General features: G+C 54.2%; 1 protein-coding gene and 2 long non-coding RNA genes across 4 annotated transcripts; 1 reads left to right on the plus strand and 2 right to left on the minus strand.

Moving 5' to 3' along the window:
* The first annotated feature begins 132 nt into the window (after positions 1–132).
* On the plus strand, positions 133–12,135 carry MMAB (metabolism of cobalamin associated B). 2 transcript variants are annotated; one of them, XM_028485204.2, is made up of 9 exons: positions 133–306; positions 1,656–1,717; positions 3,128–3,221; positions 5,887–5,944; positions 7,879–7,951; positions 8,201–8,298; positions 8,626–8,698; positions 10,207–10,266; positions 11,712–11,835. In XM_028485204.2, the coding sequence occupies exons 1-8, from the start codon at positions 191–193 to the stop codon at positions 10,260–10,262; spliced, it is 630 nt and encodes a 209-aa protein (XP_028341005.1). In that variant the 5' UTR covers positions 133–190; the 3' UTR covers positions 10,263–10,266; positions 11,712–11,835. The 2 variants fall into 2 exon arrangements, with proteins under 2 accessions (XP_028341005.1, XP_007115648.1); XM_007115586.4 differs by having other exon boundaries at positions 134–306; positions 8,626–8,690; positions 11,712–12,135.
* On the minus strand, positions 3,228–14,114 carry LOC114485021 (uncharacterized). The gene is made up of 3 exons (XR_003678460.2): positions 13,252–14,114; positions 7,358–7,490; positions 3,228–5,327 (listed from the first exon to the last, which is right to left on the minus strand). It is a non-coding gene; the product is annotated as an uncharacterized lncRNA (long non-coding RNA).
* A 753-nt stretch (positions 14,115–14,867) lies between these two features.
* LOC114485022 (uncharacterized) lies at positions 14,868–17,205 on the minus strand. The gene is made up of 3 exons (XR_003678461.2): positions 16,508–17,205; positions 15,363–15,587; positions 14,868–15,265 (listed from the first exon to the last, which is right to left on the minus strand). It is a non-coding gene; the product is annotated as an uncharacterized lncRNA (long non-coding RNA).
* Positions 17,206–23,166: the final 5,961 nt, after the last annotated feature.

Genomic DNA, 23,166 nt, shown 5'->3' on the forward strand with positions numbered 1-23,166 from the left:
GGGTTTCCCCGCCCAGCTCCTTCCGTGAACCAATGAGAAACAAGTCTCTGGGAGTGTCCCGCCCTGGGGAGAGAGCCACGGACCAATGGAAGATGGCGGCTGATGGGTGGCGCGACCGGAGGTAGGTGGAGTCGCCCCGGGATCTGGACGGGAAGCTGGCGGGGTCACCCCCGTACCAGAGCCCTGGAGCATGGCTGTGTGGGGCCTGGGAGGTCGCTTTGGCTTGCGCGGGTGCTTCGGCGCCCACAAGCTATTGTGTCCCCGTTTCCAGAGCCGCGGCCCCCAGGGCATGGAAGACGGGGACAGGTGAGTACCTGGCTGGGAGGGTAACTCAGGCACCTGCCCTGAGTTATGTTGTCGCCGTGATTACGTCAAACCGCTGGGAGGTCACCGCAGCAATCGCCAGGTGACGTACTCTTTAGTCGTGACGTCACCGTGGCAACGAGGGCTCCGTGGAAGCCAGAGACCAAGGTTTCTTGGCACAAGACAAGTCCAAACGAAGCCCAGCATTCATCAGGACAGGGCATATCCCATGTGAGCCAAGAGGGTCATCTTGCCTGGCCTCACAATCAGGAGGGGCCTCAATTCTCCAAAGCAGTTTATACTTTAAGGCACAAGATACACCAACGCGGTCTAAAGATGGCTGTCATCATATACCTTGAAACTTGCACGCCGTTCCCGGACCTCAGAACCTGACTTAATAATGGATTAATCTATTTCACAGATCCAATAATTTAACCTTTGAATAACCTTCTAATGTCACATTTTAATGTTGAGGTCTTTATTAAAGGTGTTGCTATTTGAAAATGCCAGTTTTCGAAACCTGTTTTGGCAATTCTCCATTTCGGAGTATACTTGAAGCTTTATAGTATGGAAATGGCCCAGGGTATTTTCCCTCCAAGAGTTCCTGGCTTGGTAGAGCAGAGGTAACAGTTTTGGGGTGTCGAATAAGATAGTCTTGGGCAAGAATCCCAGCCCTACCACTTCTTCCCTTGGTGACCTAGGAGGGTGAGTCTCATCCTGTCAGCTACAGATTCCTCAAAAACAAAATGAACATCCTAGGTAGTGCTTGGGAAGAGTCCAGGGATAATTCAAGAAGATAATGCCTGTAATTCACTTAGCACAGTGCAGAGACTATGGAAAGTGATCGATAAATTCTTTCAGCCAATATTTATTGAGCGTCTGCATTGAGCAATGCACTACATCAGCTATTCTGCAGATACGGGTGTGGCAAGACACAGAACTTGCCCACAAAGGGCTTAAACCTAAGAGGAACGGAGGGAAAAGATTTCAAGACATCCAAGCAGAAGGGGGTAAGTGCTGCCTCTGAGGATATGGGTAGCAAACTGTGACCCACTGAAGGACGTGCCCCACTGTATACGCCATTCTCACTCATCATCTCTTTTTTTTTTTTTTTTTTTTTTTTTTTGTGGTATGCGGGCCTCCCTCTGCTGCGGCCTCTCCCGTTGCGGAGCACAGGCTCTGGACGCGCAGGCTCAGCGGCCATGGCTCACGGGCCCAGCCGCTCCGCGGCATGTGGGATCCTCCCAGACCGGGGCGCGAACCCGGTTCCCCTGCATCGGCAGGCGGACGCGCAACCACTGCGCCACCAGGGAAGCCCCACTCATCATCTCTTGATGTTTATTTCTCCTTAGGCCACAGCCTTCCTCGAAGACATCCAAGCTCCCCAAGATCTACACCAAAACAGGAGACAAAGGTAGGGTGGGGACAGGTGAAAATGCAAAGAAACACATGGCAGATTCCATCTTAAAGTTCTTCCAAATTCTAGGACTTCCCTGGCAGTCCATTGGTTAAGACTCCACGCTTCTACTGCAGGGGGCATGGGTCGATCCTTGGTCAGGGAACTAAGATCCTGTATGCCACGCGGCACTAGAAATTGATGGAAAATTCTGGAATGAGAGTTAAATAAATAATAGCTTTAAAATATATATATTTTAAAGTTCTTCCAAATTCTTTGCAGACATTAAAAGTATGTGACAGATCTCAATAGGCATCACCCAAATTTGATGTGAAATGAAAGATGCCCAAGATATATTAAGTGATAAAAGCAAGTTACAGAACAATCCAAATAGTTGAAATCCATAGGATAAAAGCGTGTGTGTGTATTTATATGTGTGTTCAGGTATGCATAGAACATTGTGAAAGGTTATACCTTGGACTGTTACCTGGGAGAGAGGTTGAATTGTGGGACAGGGGAATGAACAGACGGGCTTTCATTGTTTCCTGTACATACTTTTATTCTATTCTTTATTTTGTAATGAGCATATATTGCTTTGATAATTTAAAAAAATGCCAGAACATAATGTACAGAAAAAAAAGATGCAGAAGAACATATCAGTATGATACCATTTTCTAAAGTTTTAAACCACGCGTGGACTTCCCTGGCGGTCCAGTGGTTAGAACTTGGCGCTTCCACTGCACGGGGCGTGGGTTTGATCCCTGGTTGGGGAACTAAGATCCCGCATGCTGTGTGGCATGGCCCCCCTGAAAAAAAAAAACCACGCAGATTACCAGTATTTATTGCTTTGGGGGTATATTTACGTAGTAAGAAGATAAAAACATCCATAGATGTACTTAATGCCATTGTACACTTAAAAATGGTTAAAATGGCCAATTTTACATTATGTTTATGTTACCACAATAAGAAAAGAAAAGATGCAAAGGGATGACAGTGTTGATGCCCTCCAGCCAAAGACTCCAGGGACGGAATTCCCTGGCGGTCCAGTGGTTAGGACTCCACGCTCTCACTGCCGAGGACCTGGGTTCAGTCCCTGGTCAGGGAACTAAAATCCCACAAGCCAAGCAGCACAGCCAAGAATAAATAAATAAAGTATATCAGGAAAGAAGTGAGGACAGTGGTTACCCCTGGGGAGGGGGGCAGTGACTGAAAGCGGGGACATGGGGGCTTCTAGGGTGAGGCTCATATTTTATTTCTTGATCTGGTTGCTTATCACAGAGGTCTATTTCAGTTAGTAACAATTCATCAACTTGTACACTTACGAATCGAGCACTTTTCTGTATATGTTATTCTTCAAGTGGAAAAATGCTTTAAAAGAGCATATCAGGAAAAAATCTCTTTAATTTGGGCAGCAAAACATTTTCACAGGGTTTTCCAGCACCTTCACTGGAGAAAGGAGACCGAAAGACGACCAGGTGTTTGAAGCCGTGGGAACTACAGATGAATTAAGTTCAGCCATTGGGTAAGGGGGACGGGATCGGCCTTGAGGTCGGGCTTGAGTTGGTCGTTAGAGGGCATGACTGATGTGCAGCTCTCCAGAGTGCCCGCCAGTCCCAGAGGCTGCCAGCCCACGATGAACCTTCCTTGGCCTGTGGCTTCCGTCCCTCACCGCGTGATGCTGCCTCGCCCCTCCATCCCTGCTCCCTCACTGTGCTTGTATGTGTGTGCCATTGAGGTGCACGTGCTTAGTGACAGGTGAGTCAAGCACAGTACACAGGGCATCAGACATGATCCCTTTCGTGAAGCTTACTTTTTAAACATGCATATACACAGCCAGAGTTTAGAAGGTGGACTCGGGGAAGTAGTCAGGATCGGCCGGGCCATGCTGGTGTAACAAACAACCCCCACATTTCGTGGCTTAAACCACCAAAGGCGTATTTCATCCTCTCACTTCAAGCCCACTGTGGGTTGGGTATGTTTCTTCTCTGCCTGGCCTTCACTCTGGGTCCCGGGCTGGTGGGACAGCCTCTGTCTAGAACAACACCAGTAACTGTGGCAGAGGGAAGAGAGATCGCGGTGATGCCCACGCTGGCTCTTAAAGCTTCCACAAAGTGACATGCCACCTCTGCTCACATTTCATTGGCCAGAGCCAGGGACGTGGACACGTGCGACAGCAGCAGGGGTGGGAGGGGCTGCAAATATTTGAGAACAAAGTTCAGGCCACCATGCTTAGCAAGCTGTTGGCAGCGTGAGCTGCAGATATTATAAGTACTAGTTCACAAGTTCTGACTCAGCCTTGTGGGTGAAGATCATGGTAATCAGACAGACCTGGGTTCAAATTCTCTCCCACTGCTGACTGGCTGTGACTTCAGGCAAATCACCTGACCTCTCAGCCTCAGTTTCCTATTCTGTCAAATGATCCTAGTAATAGTTTCCAATCTCATTGGGTTCTTGTGAGGATGTAATGAGAGAACTCCATGTTTCCCCCTTAGGACAGTACCTAGCACCAATCATAATGCTAGCTATTATTATCATCATAATTATTAAAACTTACCTGTTCATGGTTGTCATTTCTCAGTGATGGGCCTAAGTGAGGTTCTCAGGAAAGACAATGTAGCTAGTCTGCCAGCAGAGGAGAGAGGGCAGACCCCTTGGTGTGTGTGGGAAGGGTATGGCGAGGGGGAAGTGCACACAAGGTGAAGCGGGCAGAGAGGCGGGAAGGCGGGTTCTAGCATCGGCTGTTTAGAATTAGCAAATCAGCAGGCCATCATCCCTCAGGTGACATGGAGCAGGGGACTGGCCACAGCTCAGTTGTGGATTCTTCCGTCCTCAGATGTTGGCGGAGCATCTGCATGTGCCAGGCTCTGCTGAGCGGGGAGCCTCAGCCCTGCCTTCATGGAGCCTGCGGTCTGCGGGGTGCGGTGCAGCGGGCGGGGCGGAGCAGACAGACGCTGGAGGGGCAGCCACAAGTGGTGGGAGCAGGGATGGAGCGAGCATGGGGAACGGCCTCCCGCTGGCCTCTGTCGTGGGAACATCCTCGGCGAGCACATATTCCCGAGCATCTCCAATGTGCCAGGCCTGAGGCATACGCCCCCTCCTCACCGTCCAGAGGGGGAGACCAACGCCGGACAGCTTACGTGTGTGCTTATTTAGTTCTGATTGTAAGATGGGCTAGAAGATGCACAGTAGTTCTTCTTTTGCCCTTTCAAAGCCATTCTCCTGTGCCTGGGAGGCTGGCCTGGAGATGGTCTCACCCCGATTCCCTTGTCCTCTGGCTTTAGAGTTGGTCCAACCAACGGGCAGCACCAGCAGGAGATCAGACAAGGGTGAGAGGGGTTGGCGGTATGTGTGACCCCGCCCCCAGCCCTGTGTGGCTCTGGCAGTCGTGGGGCTCTCCACTGCTTTCTCCCAGCTGCCCAGCTCCTGGCGGTGGCCTCTGCCCAGAATGCAGCTCTCTCCAGGGTTGGTAGCACCTTTGACCCTCCCTTGCCCCTTCAGGCTCTTGCTTTTGCTCATCTCTGCCATCCATCCGCAGTTCCCATAAGCCTTCCCACTCTGTCAGTAGTCCCTTCATGAAGCTTTTCTCCAGGAACCCTTCAAACACACCACTGTCCGGCCAGGACCCTGACTGTACAGAAGAGGGTGCAGTGTTCTGAGGGAGGCCAGGGCCACAGTCCTGACCTGCATCGGGGGCACTTTGATTTTCCTGCCCCACCCAGCCTTACCAGCGAACTCCTACTCAGCTTTCAAAGTCCCACCTCCAGCATCGCTTCCTCCAGGAAGCCCTCCCTGAACCCTAATCAAGGCCAAATACCCCAGGACTCTCACCCTTTCCTTCAGAGCACTGACCTGAGTTTGCAACTTCACTGTCAGTCGTGTGACATCTGATTCACATCTCCCTGTCCTGCCTAACGGGGCCTGTGTCACCTCTGTTAATACTGAATCACCTGGACCTGGCCAGAGTAGGCGCTGAAAGAGGAGTTGTTGGCTGGATGAGCGGCGAAAAACAAATACCCCCAACCACACGGAAGGTTATGATGTTCTCAATGTCAGCAAGAAAATAACCGCCTTCCTGTGATAGCTCAATTACCAAAATGGCCAATCCCCTGAGAATGTATTGCCTTCCAGCAAGACAGGGCCTGGGGATGTTATATTCGAGGCAAATTCTTTTTCCTTCTTCCTCACAGGTTTGCTATGGAATTAATTGCAGAAAAGGGCCACCCGTTTGTGGAAGAGCTTCAGAAAGTGAGTAACATCGTCTCACCCCGAGCTGGGGTTTTTCAACCCCGAGGCCTGGTGGCCATAACTGGATTTGCCAACTGACCATCACTTCCTTTCTGCGTCGCCTGGGACTAGTCCACTTACCCTCTGTGAGCCTCAGTTTCTTCATCTGTAAGATGGGGACACACGGAGATAACCCTCCCTCACAGGCGAGTGGTGAGGTTTGCCCTCAGAGGGAAATGTGAAGGGCAGTGGTCTCAGCCCGGGGCAGTTCTGCCCCTCGGGGGACACAGGGCAACGTCTGGAGATGTTTTAAGTTGTCACACTGGAGGTGGAGGTGCTACTGGGATCTAGCGTGTAGAGGCAGGGATGCAGCTAAACGTCCTACAATGCACAGGACAGCCCCCGTGACACAGGATGACCTGGGCCAAAGTGTCAGTGGCCCTGAGGTTGAGAGACTTGAAAGGCCCAGCTGTGGTTAGCCCTCGGCAGGGGGGATGGTAGGGTTCTTAGAATTACTGTTCTGATCCTTAAGAGGCAGCGGGGGCTCTGGCCCACAGAGAGGACTTCAGAAATAGAGGCAGGGCCACCACCCCCAGGACATGGAGAATGTACCTGGGGTTTTAGTCTGCGTGCTGACCTGAGTCAGCTGCTCCCTGGAGGGTCAGCCCTCGGCCTGCTTCAGTCCTCCAGGCCAGGCTGGAGCCCACTGGGGCCCCTGGGAACAGACACAGGGTAGTGAGGGGCTGCAGAAAGATGGGAGGCCTAAACTGCTGGAACATTCTATGAATGAGGCACCTCCTGTATGAGGGAGACCGGTCTTCAGCCTCATAATGAGGAATTGCTGGCGTCTACAGTGGTCGTTTCTGTCTGCCGTGCTCACCTCTGAGCGGGGTTTGCAGAGGGAAGAGGGGGTCAATGGCGTGATGAGCCCCTCCCTTGCTTTAGACCACATCCTTTGGGTAACAGTTTCAACATCACCTCCTCCGGGGCCTTCCCTGGCCACCCCTGCCTCCAGCTGGTGCCTCTCCCAGGCTTCCGCAGCTCCTGTGCTTCTGCCTCTAAAGGCAAGCATCACCACGAGTGTGGCCTGGGCGCCCCAAGGGCGTAGACTGTGACTTGTTCAGCTGGGTGCCCCGCCTGGCCCCCGGGGGCTGCTCCGGGCCTATGGCAGGCCAGGCAGCCTGTTCCCGGCTCTCCCTGCAGAAGCCCATGAGGTGGAGGCCAGCCTTCACGTTTTACAGAGGACAAAACCGAGGCTCAGCCCAAGGCCGCACAGCCAGGAATCAGCGGGGCTAGGATCGGATTCCCAGACTGGGGCCACCTCTCTCCAGCCCCCGGGGTAAACGCTGCAGGTCGCCGGCAGTGGGGTAGTACTGTGACGCCCCTTTCCATCCATTGGAAGCCACAGAGACACCACGAGGTCAAGTAACTTACCCAGAGTCTGCTGCTCGGCAGCTCAAGAGGGTTCCAGTCCACTCCCGGGTGGGCACCGTCTACTCTCACTGCCTGTGTCCTGCTCCCGGCACACTGCCACGTTGGCTGTCTCACCAGAGGGCACAGCCCTGTCCTGTATAGTTTAAAAAGCACTGTCAACTTGGGTCTCTGCCCAAGTGTTATAGGTTAGAAAACCAAGGCTGTCAGTTTAGAGAAAAGAAAAAGACCTCGAAGGGCCCGGCACATGGGAGAGGAGGGTCGGGGTGAGAAGATTCCTCCTGACTATCCCTGGGCGCTTGACACTCCCCGTCTGCGTCACCCAGGCGTTCCAAGGGAGCCAGGGCCCCTCCCAGCAGGGCAGATGTGCTGTGCTGCAGGTTCAGAGTTTGCTGATTAGCCTTTAAATGCCGGCTCCTTCGAGATCTGACAGCCCCCGGCAGGCCGCCCCTGCACGTGGACGCATGAGACCCCCGCTTGGCCTGCGTGACAGGGTCTTCACCCACGCCTCCGTTCCTCCCCAGATCCAGTGCTCCCTGCAGGACGTCGGCTCTGCCCTGGCAACACCGCGCTCCTCAGCCAGGGAGGCTCACTTAAGTAATTCTCTCCTGAACCCACTGTGTGTGCTCAGAGGGCCCCAGGGGCCTGGGCCCGTGGGCGGGGGGAATGACTCGCTCCTGGGTGTCGCCTGGGACCCCTGTCAACCTGGCCTGTGCAGCCTGAGACGGAAGGTCCCTCTGAGCCAGTGGAATGGTCTGCGGGCCTCCAGGCGGAAGGGACGGGGTGGGCTCCTTGTGATCCTGGGGCAGTGGCCTCACGGCCATGTCCTTCTCCTCGGCTCCACAGAACACGCCACGTTCGAGGCAGGGCCCATCCTGGAGCTGGAGCAGTGGATCGACAGATACTCCAGCCGGCTGCCCCCACTCACGGCTTTCATCCTGCCTGTAGGTACTGGGCTGCCTCAACCTGGGGGTGGCCGCGGGCCAGTGTGTTGACCAAAACACACAGGCGGGGATTCGGCCCCACCCCGTTTTAATTTTTAACAGCGACAGAAGCTTTCCCCCAGCCCCCAAGTCCCCTCCAGACCGTCACGGCTCCCTCCCCAGCCCTGCCTGCTTTGGAGAGGGGTACCCAGTGGGTGTGCCGCCGGCAGGGCCCCTGGAGACGGAATTCTGCCCATTGTGGGCGGGGCCTGTGTGTCCCTCCGCTCCCTGCCTGCAGTGGGCACCCTCCCCCCGCCCTTCCAGCCAACACCCACTTTCTCCTTTCAGTCCGGAGGCAAGAGCAGCTCCGCACTGCATTTCTGTCGGGCCGTGTGCCGCCGAGCTGAGAGACGGTACTGGGGTGCGGGGGCCGAGGGAGCGGGGCCTGGGCAGAGAGACAGTGATCCTGACGGCGGGGAGGGGGGGACAGCACATCGGGATCAGAGCTTGTGCAGAAGCAGGCAGCTCCCCAGCGGGTCTAGGTGATTATTTGTAACTATAATAACACTCACGTGGTATGAAATTCAGGTGCGTAGTCAGTGAAGACTCCCCGCTCCTGGGGTTAATTTAAATGGTGGGGGTGGTCTCAGCTGAGCAGAAAGGCTTGAAAAGCTCCACACCATGATAAGAGCTATGAGGGAGGGTACTTGGCACCAGAGTGACCCAGCTTGGGACTGGGCATGGGGGGTACCTGGGGGCACAGTGGACAGAGTGCCCGGGGTGAGGGGACAGCAAGGGCAGAGGCGGCAGTCTGCATGCAACACAAACAAAGGACGCCGAGTGTCTGGTCCAGAGTGAGGGGCGTGAGGCATGATGAGGCTAGAGGCTGAGCTGAGGCCAGGCCGGGCAGAGCCTCGTGCGCCCCGAGAGCTCTGCACTTATCCTGAGAGCCTTTATCCTGCGAGCCACTGATGGGTTTTAGGCCATGGGATGACGTGCTGGCTGCTGGGTGGAGAAGGGCCCAGACCAGCCACCTGCTACCCTAATCCCCCAACTCAGAGTCAGGAGAGGAGGGGACACCCCCAGCCCCCCGCCAGAAGCTCCTGACAGCCTTTTCAAGCAAACTTTAAAATAGTAATTGCAACATCTCCATTTACACCACTCATAGGCCTGGCTGCCACCCAGCTTTACAGAGAAATGGGAATAAAGCCCTGCTCTATACAACTGGCAGGACCGTGCTGGGCACTTTGTATCCATTATTTCATCGATTCCTTGTGGTAACCTTGGGAGAGAGGTGGTGGCAGCCCCCACTCCACTGGAGTCAGGACGCTGGGGCTCAGAGGTGACACCGTGGCCAGGGTCACCTGGGTGGTCCATGGCAGAGTCTGGATTTGAGCCCAGGTGTGTCTGCTCCATACCTGAGCTCTGTCCATAGCCCCATGTCATAAAGATTTCACTTTTCATGAAAGGCCCTTGGGGACAAGTGGTTCCTAAAGTGACGCAGAGTCACAAAAGAGCTTCAGCTTCAAAAGGAAAAAAGTCATTTGTACAAAGCTGTCCACATCAGCAGTGCTCATAGTAGCAAAAAATTGGAAACAACCCAAAGGCCCAACATCAGGGAATGGCTGAGCAGAGGGGTCCTGAAGACACCAAACCCGTGCCCAGGTGACAAAGCCCCTGTGGCAGGAGACACAAACCTGGGGTCTCGGTTTGGGGCGAGCACGTCCTGGCAGGGGTTATGTAGCAGAGGCGACGTGCATGGAGGGGCTGCCAGCTCGTTGGCGCTTAGCAGACAGCACCATCTAGAGTGTCTGCACACAGACTGGCGAGGCTGCAGCGGGAGTGAAATGCTGGCTCAGGACGCAGCTCCTGCCCCCAAGAGTGTTGAGCCCGTAACGTAGTGTGATGCTGTGTTTCCTCCCCTTCTAGCGTGGTGCCTCTTGTCCAGTCCGGTGAGACGGATGCAAACGTGGCCAAGTTCTTAAACAGGTACTCAGATGGGATCTGGAGAGTCTTTCTGAAAAAGTAGGCACTTCGTGGCTCCAGCCCTGGCTCGTGCGGCTCCACCGTGGGCCAGGCCAGGGCTGAGAGCTGAGGGACCCCAGGAGTTGCCTGGGGTCCAGAAAGTGACCTCACAGCCAGGGTCTGGCCCCTTAATGTGGTCACTCCTCCCCCAGGGCATGGCCTGGGCTTTGATGGTCCTGAGCAGCTCCTTTCCTCCTGGGAGGGGAGTGGGCCTGAGGGGAGTGAGGACCGTTCTGTTCATGTCACAGTAGTGATCCTGGGGAGCCTTCCAGCCGTGTAAGTTGTGTGGGCCAAGCCAGTTCGTTCTCTTAGCAAGGAAGGCATCACCGCGTAGATGAGGAACCAGCATATGACAGCTCTGCGGCGGCGGGGGTATCACCCAGAGCAGAGTCTCTTCCACTGCCCAGTCCCCCACCCGACTCCCAGAGAGACAGCCAGGCATCAGGAGGAGGGGGGCATGGTTCCAGGAGGGGGCATGGGTCAGGGAAGGTTCCAGCAGGATGTGGCATGGAGCTGGCCTCAGGGGGTGGGGTTGGGGCAGGGAGAGAAGAGGAGGGTGGGGTCAATGCGGCATGGAAACAAGGGAGAGCACAGGGCAGCTTCACAAACTAACTGCCAGCCCCTTAGGGGCAGGCTCGCTGTTTCCTCTCCTGTTTCCCTCCCCACCCACCCCTGCCCAGAGGCCCCATCACCGCTGGGTCAAAGGAAGAAGGGAGAGGGGCACTAGGGTCGAGCCCACTAGAACATTCCAGGCCAGTGCTTCTCAACCAGGATGTCTGGCAATGTCTGGAGACAAGTGGTTGGGGGCCAGGGGTGCTGCCCAGTGTCCTATGACGCACACAACAGCCCCCTCTTCCTGCCACGAAGAATCACCCAGCCACAAGGAATGATCCCGAATGTCACTGTGCCGAGGCCGAGAAGCCTTCTCTAGGCTCCCTCTACTCAGAGTAGACCAGCAGCACCAGAATCACCTGGGCACAGTTCAGACCTGCCAAATCCTGGGCCTGGCCCAGCCAGTCCTCCTGAATCAGAATCTGATCCTGCATGTCACCAGGACCCCAGCTGGCTTGTGTGCACACCCCAGTTTGGGAGGCACCAGTCCTGTTCACTGCAAGGTGCGAAACCAGGGAGTGGCCCAAAGTCACCAGCCCTGTGAGGTCAGACAGGGTAGTGGCCTCATCCTGCAGGAGCCGCCCCGGCCCTGGCGCCAGAGTCGGGCGCTGGGCTCTCAGGAAGCTGGCCTGGAGCGCCATCCATCAGGCCCAGGGTGGCTGAGCACCCGCTGTCCCACCCGATGCTCCTGGGGCACGTGACTGATATTTCCTCCTTGAAGGCTAATATAGGGACGACCCTGTTAGCATTGATCTCTCATTTCAGATCATTCCATTTGCCTTCTTCTGCCCCTCCAGACTCAGTGACTATCTCTTCACGTTAGCCAGATACACAGCCATGAAGGAGGGGAATCCAGAAAAGATATACAAGAAAAATGACTTGTCGGTCCGTGCCTGAGGCGCTTGGAAATAATGGAAAAAGGGAGCTTTGCAGACTCCTCCACAGTGACAACGGGAAAGGAAGACTTTGCCCTCATGTCCTGATTCCTGAAGATCTCACCCAGAGGGGCCAGAAGCTGGTCTTTTGTCCAGACTCAGCTTCCTCTCAGAGCCCCGCCACTTCCTTCAGGAGCTGAGGCCGGTGGAGAATTCTGCCCCCCTCCCCTGGGCTCTCCTCAGCCTTCCAGGAGGTGGGGATAAACGCAGTGTTGCAGGAAAGAAAGATAAAGTGATTCCTTCACTGAGGAGCCATGAAGAAAAAAGAATAAAAGTGGGAAAGGCTTGAGGGTGTGTGTGTGTGTGTGTGTGTGTGTGTGTGTGTGTGTGTGTGTGTGTGTGTGTGTGTGTGTGTGTGTGTGAGAAAGGCTTGAGGTGTATGTGTTGAGGGGTGTGTGTGTGTGTGTGTGAGAGAGGCTTGAGGTGTATGTGTTGAGGGGTGTGTGTGGGGGGGTGTGTGTTGAGAGGTGTGTGTGTGTGTGTGTGTGTGTGTGTGTTGAGGGGTGTGTGGGGGGGGGGGTGTGGGGGGGGGTGTGGGGGTGTGTGGGGGTGTGAGTGACAGAGAGAGAGAGAGAGAGAGAGAGAGATGCCCTCCACTGGCAGCTCTGGCTGTCCAAGGATTTGGAATGGTACCAGAGGCCCTTGGAAATGTAATTGTGATTTACCTGTGCCAAAGGGGCTTTAAAATGTCATTTATAAAGAGGAAGGCAGACAGGATTTGGAGTTTAGTCACCTCTGAGCCACTCATCAAGGGGGAAGGACGGCTGCATATTGACAGGCGAGGCCTTGGAAACACTTGGACTGAAGTGTGTGTGTGGCGAGGGTGTAGCCCGGAGAATCTTCTCTAAAGGGGAGCCTTCCTCCATTAAGGGACAGACATCCCGGGGAGAGGAACACCACCACTTTAAGGAGGGCATGTCCTGCTCGGGCAGGTGGCGTCCAGGGTCAGAGGTGAACTGCGTTCAGCTTCAGACTGTAAGCTCTTATGTTTCCAGCAAGGCTGACGCAGACCAGACCGACTTCTCTGATGTTGCACGTGGCTGGTTTATGCCTCTGAGATCCAGGCCACAGCTGTATTTTATTTCAGTTGTCACTGCTGCTCCCTCCCGCTGTGAGGTGACCCTGCCAGTGCCAGCTGTGTCCTTGGGAAGGGGGATATTTATGAAGGGCGAGGAGGCAGCCCTGAGAACCTGAAGATTCCACGCCACTATTTGCAGGAAACAACTTGGGAAGGGCAGGCTCTCACTGTCAGGGTGGAAACGCCCAGTGAACTCCATCCAGCCATCATGTATTAGCCTGAAGCTCGGAAGTCTGGTCCCCCCAGCCATCCTTGCCAGCAGTTAGGAAACATTAAAATGATGAGTTTTGTGCTAGCTTTTGCTTTCGTTCTTAACCACCTTACCTGCTCATTTTGCTGGAGGAACATCCTTATCTCTTCCCTTCTGGGTCTTTTCGTTCCTGGACTTGGGCAAAGTGGCCGAGGTGCAGGTGACCATGAGTGAAAGCGAAAACCCTCCAGGGAGTGGCCCCGGCCAGCAGTTGGCGCCAGGTCTGGTGCATGGTGGGCACTCGGCCTGCGTGAACAGAACTGAGAACATGACAGAACAGGCTAAAGGCGGTTCACTGTCGGGCAGGCACTCAGGCTGGACCGGGGAGGGTTATGTTCCAAGAGCTCACAGCAAATCCGTCAAGTGGCTAGATCCTGCTGGGGAGTGGCTCGCCCAGGGGATGGCGTCAGTTTGAAACTTTCACTCCTCTGCTGTGCCTTACATAGCCATGTGGGAGCTGGAAGCAAAAGGAAAAATATGTTCACCCCCGCACACTTAGCAAAACATCCTCCCCGGCCTCGAGCCCAGTGGGAAAAGTTAATGAAAGCTCCGTGATCGAAACACATGACTGTATATAGAGCCCCTTTGCAACCGCTGTCAACCCTCGTAAATGGTTGTCCGCATCACACAGCAATGCGGGTCGGGAGAGAAACGGCAGGCTGTTTTTATTTATAATGGTGATACCTTGTCGAGCATAGATTTTGGTTTTGCCTAAATTTGATTTTTAAAAATATCGTGGTGAGGGACTTCCCTGGCGGTCCAGTGGTTAAGACTTCACCTTCCGATGCAGGGGGTGTGGGTTCGATCCCTGGTCAGGGAGCTAAGGTCCCAAATATCTTGCGGCCAAAAAAACCAAAAACATAAAACAGAAGCAATATTGGAACAAATTCAATAAAGATTTTTAAAATGGTCCACATCCAAAAAAAAAATCCTAAAAAAAAATAGTGCAGTGGAATAAATTCTGTAAAAAAAAAAAATTGCATGAAAGTTATTTCTCTCGCTTCCTGGATTTGGGGGTGTTCCCGTACATTTTGCACCCAAGAAAGTGCTCCACCTGTCTCTCCCTGGTCCAGGTCTGGCTCTCAGGATCGTATTTAGGGCCACAGTCAGAGGTGGTTGGATATTCCAGCGGCGAGAAGCCCACCAGCCAGCATTGCCGAAGGGCTTGACATGCCGGGCCCCAGGCCAGGGGCTCCACAGACATCATCGCATTGAAACCTCACAGCAACCCCGAGGGAGGCACTGTCTATGGCAGGAGGGGGGAAACAGACTTGCGAACCAGCTTGTGTCAGGGAGTCAGTGCCAAGATGTGGGCCAGGGACGCGGCCCTGTGACTCCCGGCCGAGTGCCCCTCCCCCCGCTGCCACTTGACAGTCATTTTAATCACGCCCTGGGCCGCTGAGAACAATGTCAGGCACTAATAGATTCTGCTGTCTCATTTCTCAACCTACTTTCCCTTAACTGATACTTTATGGCTATTGTTAATGTGCATTTTTCACCGAGTAATTTTCACAACCCGAACTTGTAACATCCCAATGACAAAAGTCCCCGGTACCAAATCCCCCATCAGCTGCAATGTCACCCTCATCTCCCCCCACCCCACCCTCACACCTTCCTCCAACAACCCATACAGTTTTATTATCCCTCTGTCCCAGTTATCACTACTGAAACTTTAAGAATCCAGACGCATTTCAAGTTTAATTGAATAAGATCCTTTGTGTAATAAATTCCACATGAATGCTACATAAATCAGTGCCTTGGGAGGATTTGTGGCTCACCCCTCCCTTCAGACCAGGCCCACTGGCGATACTGGACCCAGGCTGGTCCCACCTTGCTTAGGGAGAGGACTGAGGCCCCCTTTGCAGCCCAGCCAGGGTGCAGTGTTCATTTGCCTCGACCTGTCACTTTCCTTCTCCGGAGTCCATCGTGGAAGACAGTGCTTGGACGCAAGCAGTGGCAGGAGATGAGCTGGTTGGGGACACCAGGATTTGGAAGGTTGGGGGACACCCAGGAACTCTGGGGGTGTCCCGGTGCTCTCCCACTCCACGGATTCACAAACTTCTGATGAAGGCTCTGTGCATCCTCTCCCTAGACAGACACAAAGACACGTGTTCACGGTCTGCGTACAACCCGTGGAAGCCCCGGGGAAGAAGCCCTGCTCCCAGTTCCCCAGTGCAGCACCCACTTCAGGAGTGAATCCGCGCACAGGGCTGCCTGCTCCAGCGGCCTCACTTCTGGCTCTGCGGAGCCCCAGGCTTGTGGTGTGAGGAGCACTGGAGTGCGGGCAGCAGTCGAACGCTCGGCATGGGCCTCAGCTTCAGGCAGACTTGGGTCCAAGACCAGCTCTGTTACTTCCTAGCATCACGACTCTGGGCAAGTCGTTCCATCTGCCTTGGACTTGCTTCTTCATCTGTAAAATGGGAATGAAAATCATATCCACCCCACAGGACCACTGGCAGAGTTTAACGAGGCAATGTTTCAAAGGCTTAGCATGCTCCCCCGTCTCATGTTAGCTATTATCATTTTGATTATTATTATTATTTGAAATCAAGTTCCAGCTCTGTCACTTCCTAGCTGAGTCACCTTGAGGGAATCTGTAACCACTTGAGCCTCAATCTTCAACTTTTATTTTTGGGGACAATGATACCAACTTCCAAGTGTTCAGGAAATACATCCATGGGCCTGGCACACGGCAGCAGCTCCACAGAAATAAAATGTAGCTATTTTTGAATCAGGTTTTTTCCTCTTTCAAAGCACTTTCAAATAGCTCAGGCCCAGGTGAAGCGCACGGGACCGGGAGCAGCACCTGTGGCTTGTTTAGATTTCCTGAGCCGGTGGGAGATGGGGGCCTCCAGAGGGTCCTGAGCCAGGCCAGCCCAGCCCAGGGGGATGTGGCTCCAGGAGCAACAGGCCGAGGTGACCCGGTCACGGAACAGCAAGAGCCAAAAAGGATCAGTGCCCGGGGACTCCCTGCGGGCAGCAGCAGAGCCTGGTCTTCGGATTCCCGCAAGGGGCCCTCTTGGGACAGAGGACATGATTGACAAATAACTGGGGCAGAGGAGGAGAAGAGGGGACCTAAACCCGGGAGGGCCCCGCTACAAGCTACCTCTCTGAGGAAGGGTGAGCAGCAGGTCAGCTCAGCGTGCACCAGGGCAAAGGCAGCCTGGGGAAGGGATTGAATAAATGGCAGAAAGGCGTCCAGCTGACCCAGGACCTGGGGGTCCTCCCCGCACCAGCTGCTCCCAAGGCACAGACCCTTGGCCCTTGTCTCCGGCCATCTGCAGTGGCCACGTCCCTCCCCAGTGAGCAGGTGCCTTTATTTACGATCACCTTGGAAGGGTCGAGCAGACATATGTTGCTGAGGGTCGTTTATTCTTGTTTATAAAATTTATGGCTTCACCTCGATTACACACTGTCAAAACGGGAAGGATTGGCCCCAAAGTCTCTTGCCGCATGACTGCCTCAGACGTGCGTACATCTGTTAACTCCGTAGGAGCTGTAGGGGGAAATAAGGCTGCCGATAACTCAGAAGCTCGCTGTCCCGTCATGAGGTGTGGGCTACAGGCCTCAAGGAGAGACATCAGGCACCTGCGTGGAAGGGGAGGAGGTCAGGGTCTGCGGGTGGCCGCACAGGGTGGCATCGGGACCCTGGCCTTGCCTGGCAGACGGGCTCTCTCAGGCGCTTTGGGGTGGGGCATGGAAGGGGAGGAACTTGATTCCTGCAGCCCTCAGGGGTCCGGCTGCAGGACTGACAGCTGGAGTGAGTTCTAAGCCTGTGGATCTCCACCTGCAGGTGTCAGCGGGGAGAGAGAAACGCTGACTCCACCGTGGTGGGTGGAGTTAGGTACGACCTCTCAGGAGGGCAATCTGGCAATGCCTATCCAAGTCCTGGAAATGTGCGTCCTTCTGGCCCAGCAATTCCGTGTCTGAGAATTTCTCGGAAGGAAATAGATTCATCAGTGGAGTCATAGGGTTTTTTTTTTTCTTTTCAGTGCATGCTGCTCATTACAGAGAAAAACTGGAAACAAATGTCCAACAATAGGGAGCTTATTATTAAAGAAGAAATATTTAACAATAAGGGACTGTAGGAATATCATAAAGCTACTGAAAATGATGGTGCCTATATATTTATTACTATGGAAAAGTGTTCACAATCTATTAAGTGGGGAAAAAGAAACCCAAATTATAAAATGATAGGTATAGAATGATCCAAATCCCGTAAAAGAAACATGAGTGTAAATATACCATAGAAAAAAGATGCAAGGATTCATTCTATATGTTAATAATGCTTATCTCTAAATCGTGGGATTACTGGGTGGTTTTTACTTACATTTTTGTTTGGATTTGCTAATTTTTTTTTTACAATGTATTTGGGTTAGATTTGACAGAGGCATACTTGTATAATAAACACGATTGAAAAAGTGTAAAGAAACAGACAACGGCTTTCCCTGCCTATAATAAATCATCTACCTCCCTTGGGATGTTTGGAGCCAAGAGAACAGCCCAAGGGGAGGGCGCCCACCAGCAGCCAAAGCCATGGGGCCCCTCCAAAAATTAGAAGCCTGGAGAGTGTGCCCTGCGTTCGTTCTATTGGAGACAGCTGGCTGTTTGGAGTGCAGCCCCTGTGCAGCCTGAATGTGGACGCTTGGCTTCCATTCTAGGACAACAGCTGAGGGAAGAAAAATGATCGCAGCCCCACTGAAATGCCCCCGGCGGGTAATCACACCAGCTTTTCACAGGATGTTAAGGATGCTGGCATCCTTCTTTCTCCTCCGTTGGTTGCTGCATCTTTAACTTGTACAGAATTTGAGAGTAGACAGTGGACTTCCACATTTAATTATTTTATGTGGATTTTTGTTCTGGATTATCACCCTAACTTTACCTGGACAAACTGGCACCCCATCGGGTAGAGTAATGAATCCTATGTGCCGTAGTCAGCAAGTGGAAAAACCAGCGCTCAACCTGGGCTTCCTAGATCAGAATCCAGCTTCCTTTCCCAACTCTGTTCTGCTGAGACAGGGCTTATCCCAGGGATGGTTAAGAAATGCCCATTCCAACTGATTGGTAGTGGCTGCCTAAAGGGCTGTGGTAAGGAGCCTGAAGCTGGATCCCATTCAGCAGGAAGGAGTTTGGTAATCCATTAGTAATGTCTGCCATGGCTTCCTAAGGAGGTAATGTAATAAATAATGTGTATTTGACGTTTCTGAATTCCTGGGCCAAATCCCTCACAGATTTCAAAAGGGTGGGGACCTCAGAGGTAGGTATGGGTCTTCAGGCTGCCCAAGGGTTCTCCTAACCCTACAGCTCCCCAAGAGAGCAAACCAGCAGGACAGGGATTTCTCAGGGCTTTGAGACGACACACCAGGGTCATAGATCTTTGAGACCCAAACATTTGTAAGTCTGACCAATTGATCAGTCAGCCCTGATGAGCTCACCAGCAGAATTTAGAATCTGTAATTACATTTCACATTAAAACATGCAAAGTTAAGATTAAAGCCAGTGAGAAGTGGTGTGACACCTCCCGCCCCCAGCCCACCTCCAGCCTCTGCCTCCATCATCCACCCCTCCTCTCGCCAGCAAGCGGGTCTCCTAGGGGCAAGGGCTATAGTTCTGGAAGCCACTTCCTTGGGCTTGTTTTCCTCTCAGCTCCCTCTAAGGCTGTTTCCTGCTGTGCTAGGGACCAGGTCCTGCTCCCCTCCCTGCAGTGCTACATTTAGTTGAGGCAAACGCTTTGTTCAGGGGGACATTTTTGGGTCTCCAACTTACAGTGACCTCCACCTAAAGACCTCTAAGAACACGCCCACACCCGTAGTTGAGCAAAGTCGGATCGACTGTCCTGTTGCAACGAGAGAGCACACAATACAGAGAGCCGCGGGGTGTTTCAGGAACAGGGTGTTAGAAAGGACCTAGAGGATTTGGGCTCGCGTCAGGTGCTTTGGGGAAGGTTCAAGGAAGCAGGGGTAGTTCTATGACGGGGTGTCTTAATAAACCTCTGTAAGGAGGGAGGAATGCATGAGGCTAAAGCTGTAATGGAATACACTGGAGGGTCAGACAGGCACAGCCCCCAACCTGTGTGAGGGGTCAGGGGGAGTGACAGTACGACAGGGCCGGACACCCCTTTATCAGATACACTCCCAAATCCAGCCCTGCCTTTTAGCTCTTTAGCTGGGGACCTGCGCTGCTGTGCAAACTGTCACTTCTCCTGGTTTTGCCAGGACTCAGGGAGACTGAGCTCTGGGGTCCTCAGCAAGTCCTTAAAAATGCTGCAGGGCCTTATTTGCAAAGTGGGCACAATTTTGTCTGTTTCCTTCAGCCCCCGAGAGGGTAGGTGGGACAGGGGACAGCAGCAGGCACAGCGGGCTCTGGACAAGGGACAGAACAGCCCCTGCGGCTTCCCTCAAGCTTGGCCCCTTGGCTAGAAGGTCTCCCACCCCTCTTCTGCCTGCTCAAACCAGGTAAGGGCTCTGGAGTGTGGCAGACCTGGGTTCAAACCTTGGCTCTGCCGTTTACTGACGCTGAGACATCGGACAAGGGGCTTACCATCTCTGAACCTCAGTTTTCCCAGCTGTGAAGCGAGCATCCTAGCAGCACCACACTGGAGGTAAATGATGACCGTATGTGCTCACACACGTCCTCCTTGGATTACTTACGCCTCTTCCCCCACCCCATATCGAGCTCTGCAGGGCAGGGTGGTGCCCACATTCTTCCCTCTGTACCTCCAGCACCGAGCCCAGCCCAGAGCATAGTAGGTCCTGGCTATCTATCTGTTAGATGAATGGACATGAGCCTGAACTCCCTGGCAGTATGGCTTCCTGGGCCAGCTCCTGGCTGGGACACCTGCCAGCTGCCAGGCCCATCTGGCACCATCTGTAATGGTGACCAAACCATCCAGGCTGCATAGCAGACTCCATGCGGCCCTGCACTGCCCCACTTGGGTGATGGTCCCTTCCCTGGACAGCGTCCCTGGGTGGGCCACAAGCAGGGTGGGGAGTCAGTGGGGCCAGGCCCAGAGGGAAGGCGAAAGGACCATGGAGCCTGACGTCTGGGATAGGTGCCCAGAGCAGCCCAAACTGTCAAGAGGACAAAGTGTCACTGTGTCTCCCCGACCTGTCTCTTTCTGCCTGTAACTTCAGGCTCCCCGGCCTCCCCCTGGAAGCCCCTCTCCTGCAGCCCCCCCTGGGTCTGTTTGCACCCAGTGACTTCTAGCCCCCTAGGCTTTGCCACCTCCAGCGCCCCTCACGGCATGGGGTGTCCCGCACGGACCGTTCCCTGTGGCCGCAGTGCTAGTAGTGGTGGAAGGGGGACCTCCGTGGTCTCACAGACGCAGGGCCGAATCTCACTTCTGGCACTTTTGAGCTGTGTGGTCTCATGCAAGCAAACCCACCTCTCTGAACCTGTGTCCTCACGTGCAGAACAGACCAGTTACACTCCCAGGGCCCAGGGTCCCCGGGTGGATTAAATGTGACCCCTTGTGCAGAGGGCTGAGCGCAGTGCTGGGCTTGGGTGAAGGCCCGGGGGATGGCAGCCACCGCCACTACATTTATGGTATGACGCTCCCACTCCTGTCCTTGGTGATAGATGTGTTCTAATTCCCACCACCCACCACCTCCACACCTTCGGTCTGGCTGCTTCCTCTGCCCCAAATGCCTCCCTTCCCATCTCCGAAGTGGAAACCCTCTTTCTAAGTGAAAATAAAAGAACACCTCCTTTACGGCCCCCTCCTGCCTAAACAGACGTGACCCCTCTTCTTTGACCCGCGCACACTACTTGTTACCATGACGATGCTCTTTAAGGCACGACTCACTATGCCCAGTTCTTGGATAAGAAGAGCGAGGTTGGCGGAGATGGTCCAAGCTCCTGCAGCCGATGAGTGGCCGGGATGGGCCTGGCCTCCGTGTCTGTGACCCCACAGTCCATGTTTCCACCCCAGCTGTTCGTGAGGTTCTCAGGACAGATGCTACCATCGCTGGGGTGATTTTACTGATGAGGAAAGAAGGTTCAGGGAGCTGGAAACTTAGCCAGGGTCACTCAGCTTTTGATGCCAAGTCCAGGATCTTAGCCTGATCGCTGGGGCTTACAGGACGACACTCCAACCCTTGCCCCTCGGTGTGGTCTGCGGTCCAGTGCCCCAGCCAGACCCGCTGAAGCAGTATCTCCCTGGGGACTCGTGTGGACGTGGGTGTTTTCGACGCTCTGCTTTGGCTTCCTCTGCGGCCCAGCTTCAGTGGGGTGTCTTCTGCTGTCGCTGGGGGGATCCCTGCAGTCTGGTTTCTAGGTGTAGGGTCTGTAAACTGACAGGCCCACCCCAGTCCCCCCAAATTTCCAAGAGCTGAGAAAACCACACAGGGAATGCAGCTGTGAGTCCTGGGTTGGGGAGATGCCTGGCCTGAGGGCGTGGGGAAGCGCAGAGCTCGGCCAGGGCTCGGCCCGAGGAGGACCTGCACCCCTGGGGCTGGGCTGAGCGTGGAGCCCAGCTCCTTGGGGTCCCGCTGCCGTCAGTGGAAAACAAAGAGGACGCTGACTCCGACTCCTCCGCCGTGGCATGCTGAGTGCCGCTCGCCTACTTAATGGAAGCCCAGGGAAGCAAGGGGCCTCGCCCACAGCCTCCCAGCTGGTGGGAAGCAGAGCTGGAACGCGAACCCAGGTCCAGATGCTCCGAAGCCCTTGCTCTCTCTAGCGTCCTCAGTTAGAGCTGCACTCTGTCAGACTCGGGAGTCAGCTGCCACCTGTTAAGCACATGCTTGTAACAAATGTTAACCATCACGATGATTATAATGAGAGGCTGTTTCATTCTGACTCCATGTTCCAAAGGCTGGGGAAAACCGTGGATCCCATCTGGGCCTCAGAGCAGCCCCTTCTCAGTGTTACTCAAGTGTCACACTGTGTGGGTGTGTGGCTGTGTGCGCGTGTGTTGGTTGGGGGATGGGGGGCACAAGCCTGGGAACACCTGGGCCAGGATCCTCTGGCTGACGTGCTCTTGTGTCCTTTCCTGCTCAGCCCCGCGCCGCAGGCAGTGCAGAGGACGGCGTGTGCTTCTCCCCGCTCCGCAGAAGCTCCGCAGAGATCACAGAGGACCCTCCTCCGTGTCATCTCTCGTCATCCTGCTGTGACTGTCGGTAGCACCAGAAGCTACTCTGGAAGCCTGGCCAGAGCCCGACGACCAGGTGCGCGGGCAGCCCGGGTTTCGCAACGTGAAAGGTGAGGAAGGGCAGGAAGAGGGCTGACATCCGAGCGCTGACTCGTGCTGGGTGCACATCACGCCACTGAACTCTGGCCGCCCCCGCGGTGGCGCCAGGACTTCCGGAAACGCACACGGCCAGGCCGCCCCGTGCGAATTAGAGCAGGAAGTGAGGGACCGGGTTCGCACACGTGCCTCTGTTTCTTGGGAAAGACACGGAATGAACGCTTTCCACAGTTCTCCACCAGCTCCTATCAGTTTAAGACATTTCCAGGAAATAAGACTTCAGCCTAAGGGGGGCCGGGGTCTACACGTTAGCCAGGCTTAGAGACAACCTGCCTGTCCGTACCTCTCACAGTTAGCAGCGTGTATCGGCTACATCAGCAACACAAACATAGGCTGATGGCTTCGCTGGAGTCAGAAACAGTGGTGACCCGTGTGCCTCCAACTGTGTTCCACCTAAATATTCTTAGGCACCTGCAAGTTCTATCAGTGTATTGAACTGTCCTCATTTTAACAGTAATGGAAAACACCCCACTTGTTTTTCCTAGTTATAAAGACAAACTTTCTCCTTGCAGTACTAACTTGTAATTAAAAGCCAAAATATCCCAGGATAAGGCTTCAGTTTTTTAGGTGGGCGTGTCCCACACTGGAGGCCACTGATGGATTTGGGGGACTCTGCAGAATGTTTTTCCTTTGCAGGATATAAATGCTCTGTGGGAGGGAGCCTGGCATATGCAAATTCCTCTTGGGAGCCCAGGTGGCCCAACTGTTAGGCTTTCAAGACCTCTCTCCTGATGCTCAGATCCTC

The sequence above is a fragment of the Physeter macrocephalus genome, unplaced genomic scaffold, assembly GCF_002837175.3.
Source record: "Physeter macrocephalus isolate SW-GA unplaced genomic scaffold, ASM283717v5 random_320, whole genome shotgun sequence".
NCBI classification, from domain to species: Eukaryota; Metazoa; Chordata; class Mammalia; order Artiodactyla; family Physeteridae; genus Physeter; species Physeter macrocephalus.

Coding starts and splice junctions, on each gene's coding strand:
- MMAB (XM_007115586.4), top strand. CDS start 191: ATGGCTGTGTGGGGCCTGGGAGGTCGCTTTGGCTTGCGCGGGTGCTTC. Junction 5,945..7,878: donor TTGTGGAAGAGCTTCAGAAA/GTGAGTAACATC, acceptor GTTCCTCCCCAG/ATCCAGTGCTCCCTGCAGGA. Junction 8,691..10,206: donor TGCCGCCGAGCTGAGAGACG/GTACTGGGGTGC, acceptor CTCCCCTTCTAG/CGTGGTGCCTCTTGTCCAGT.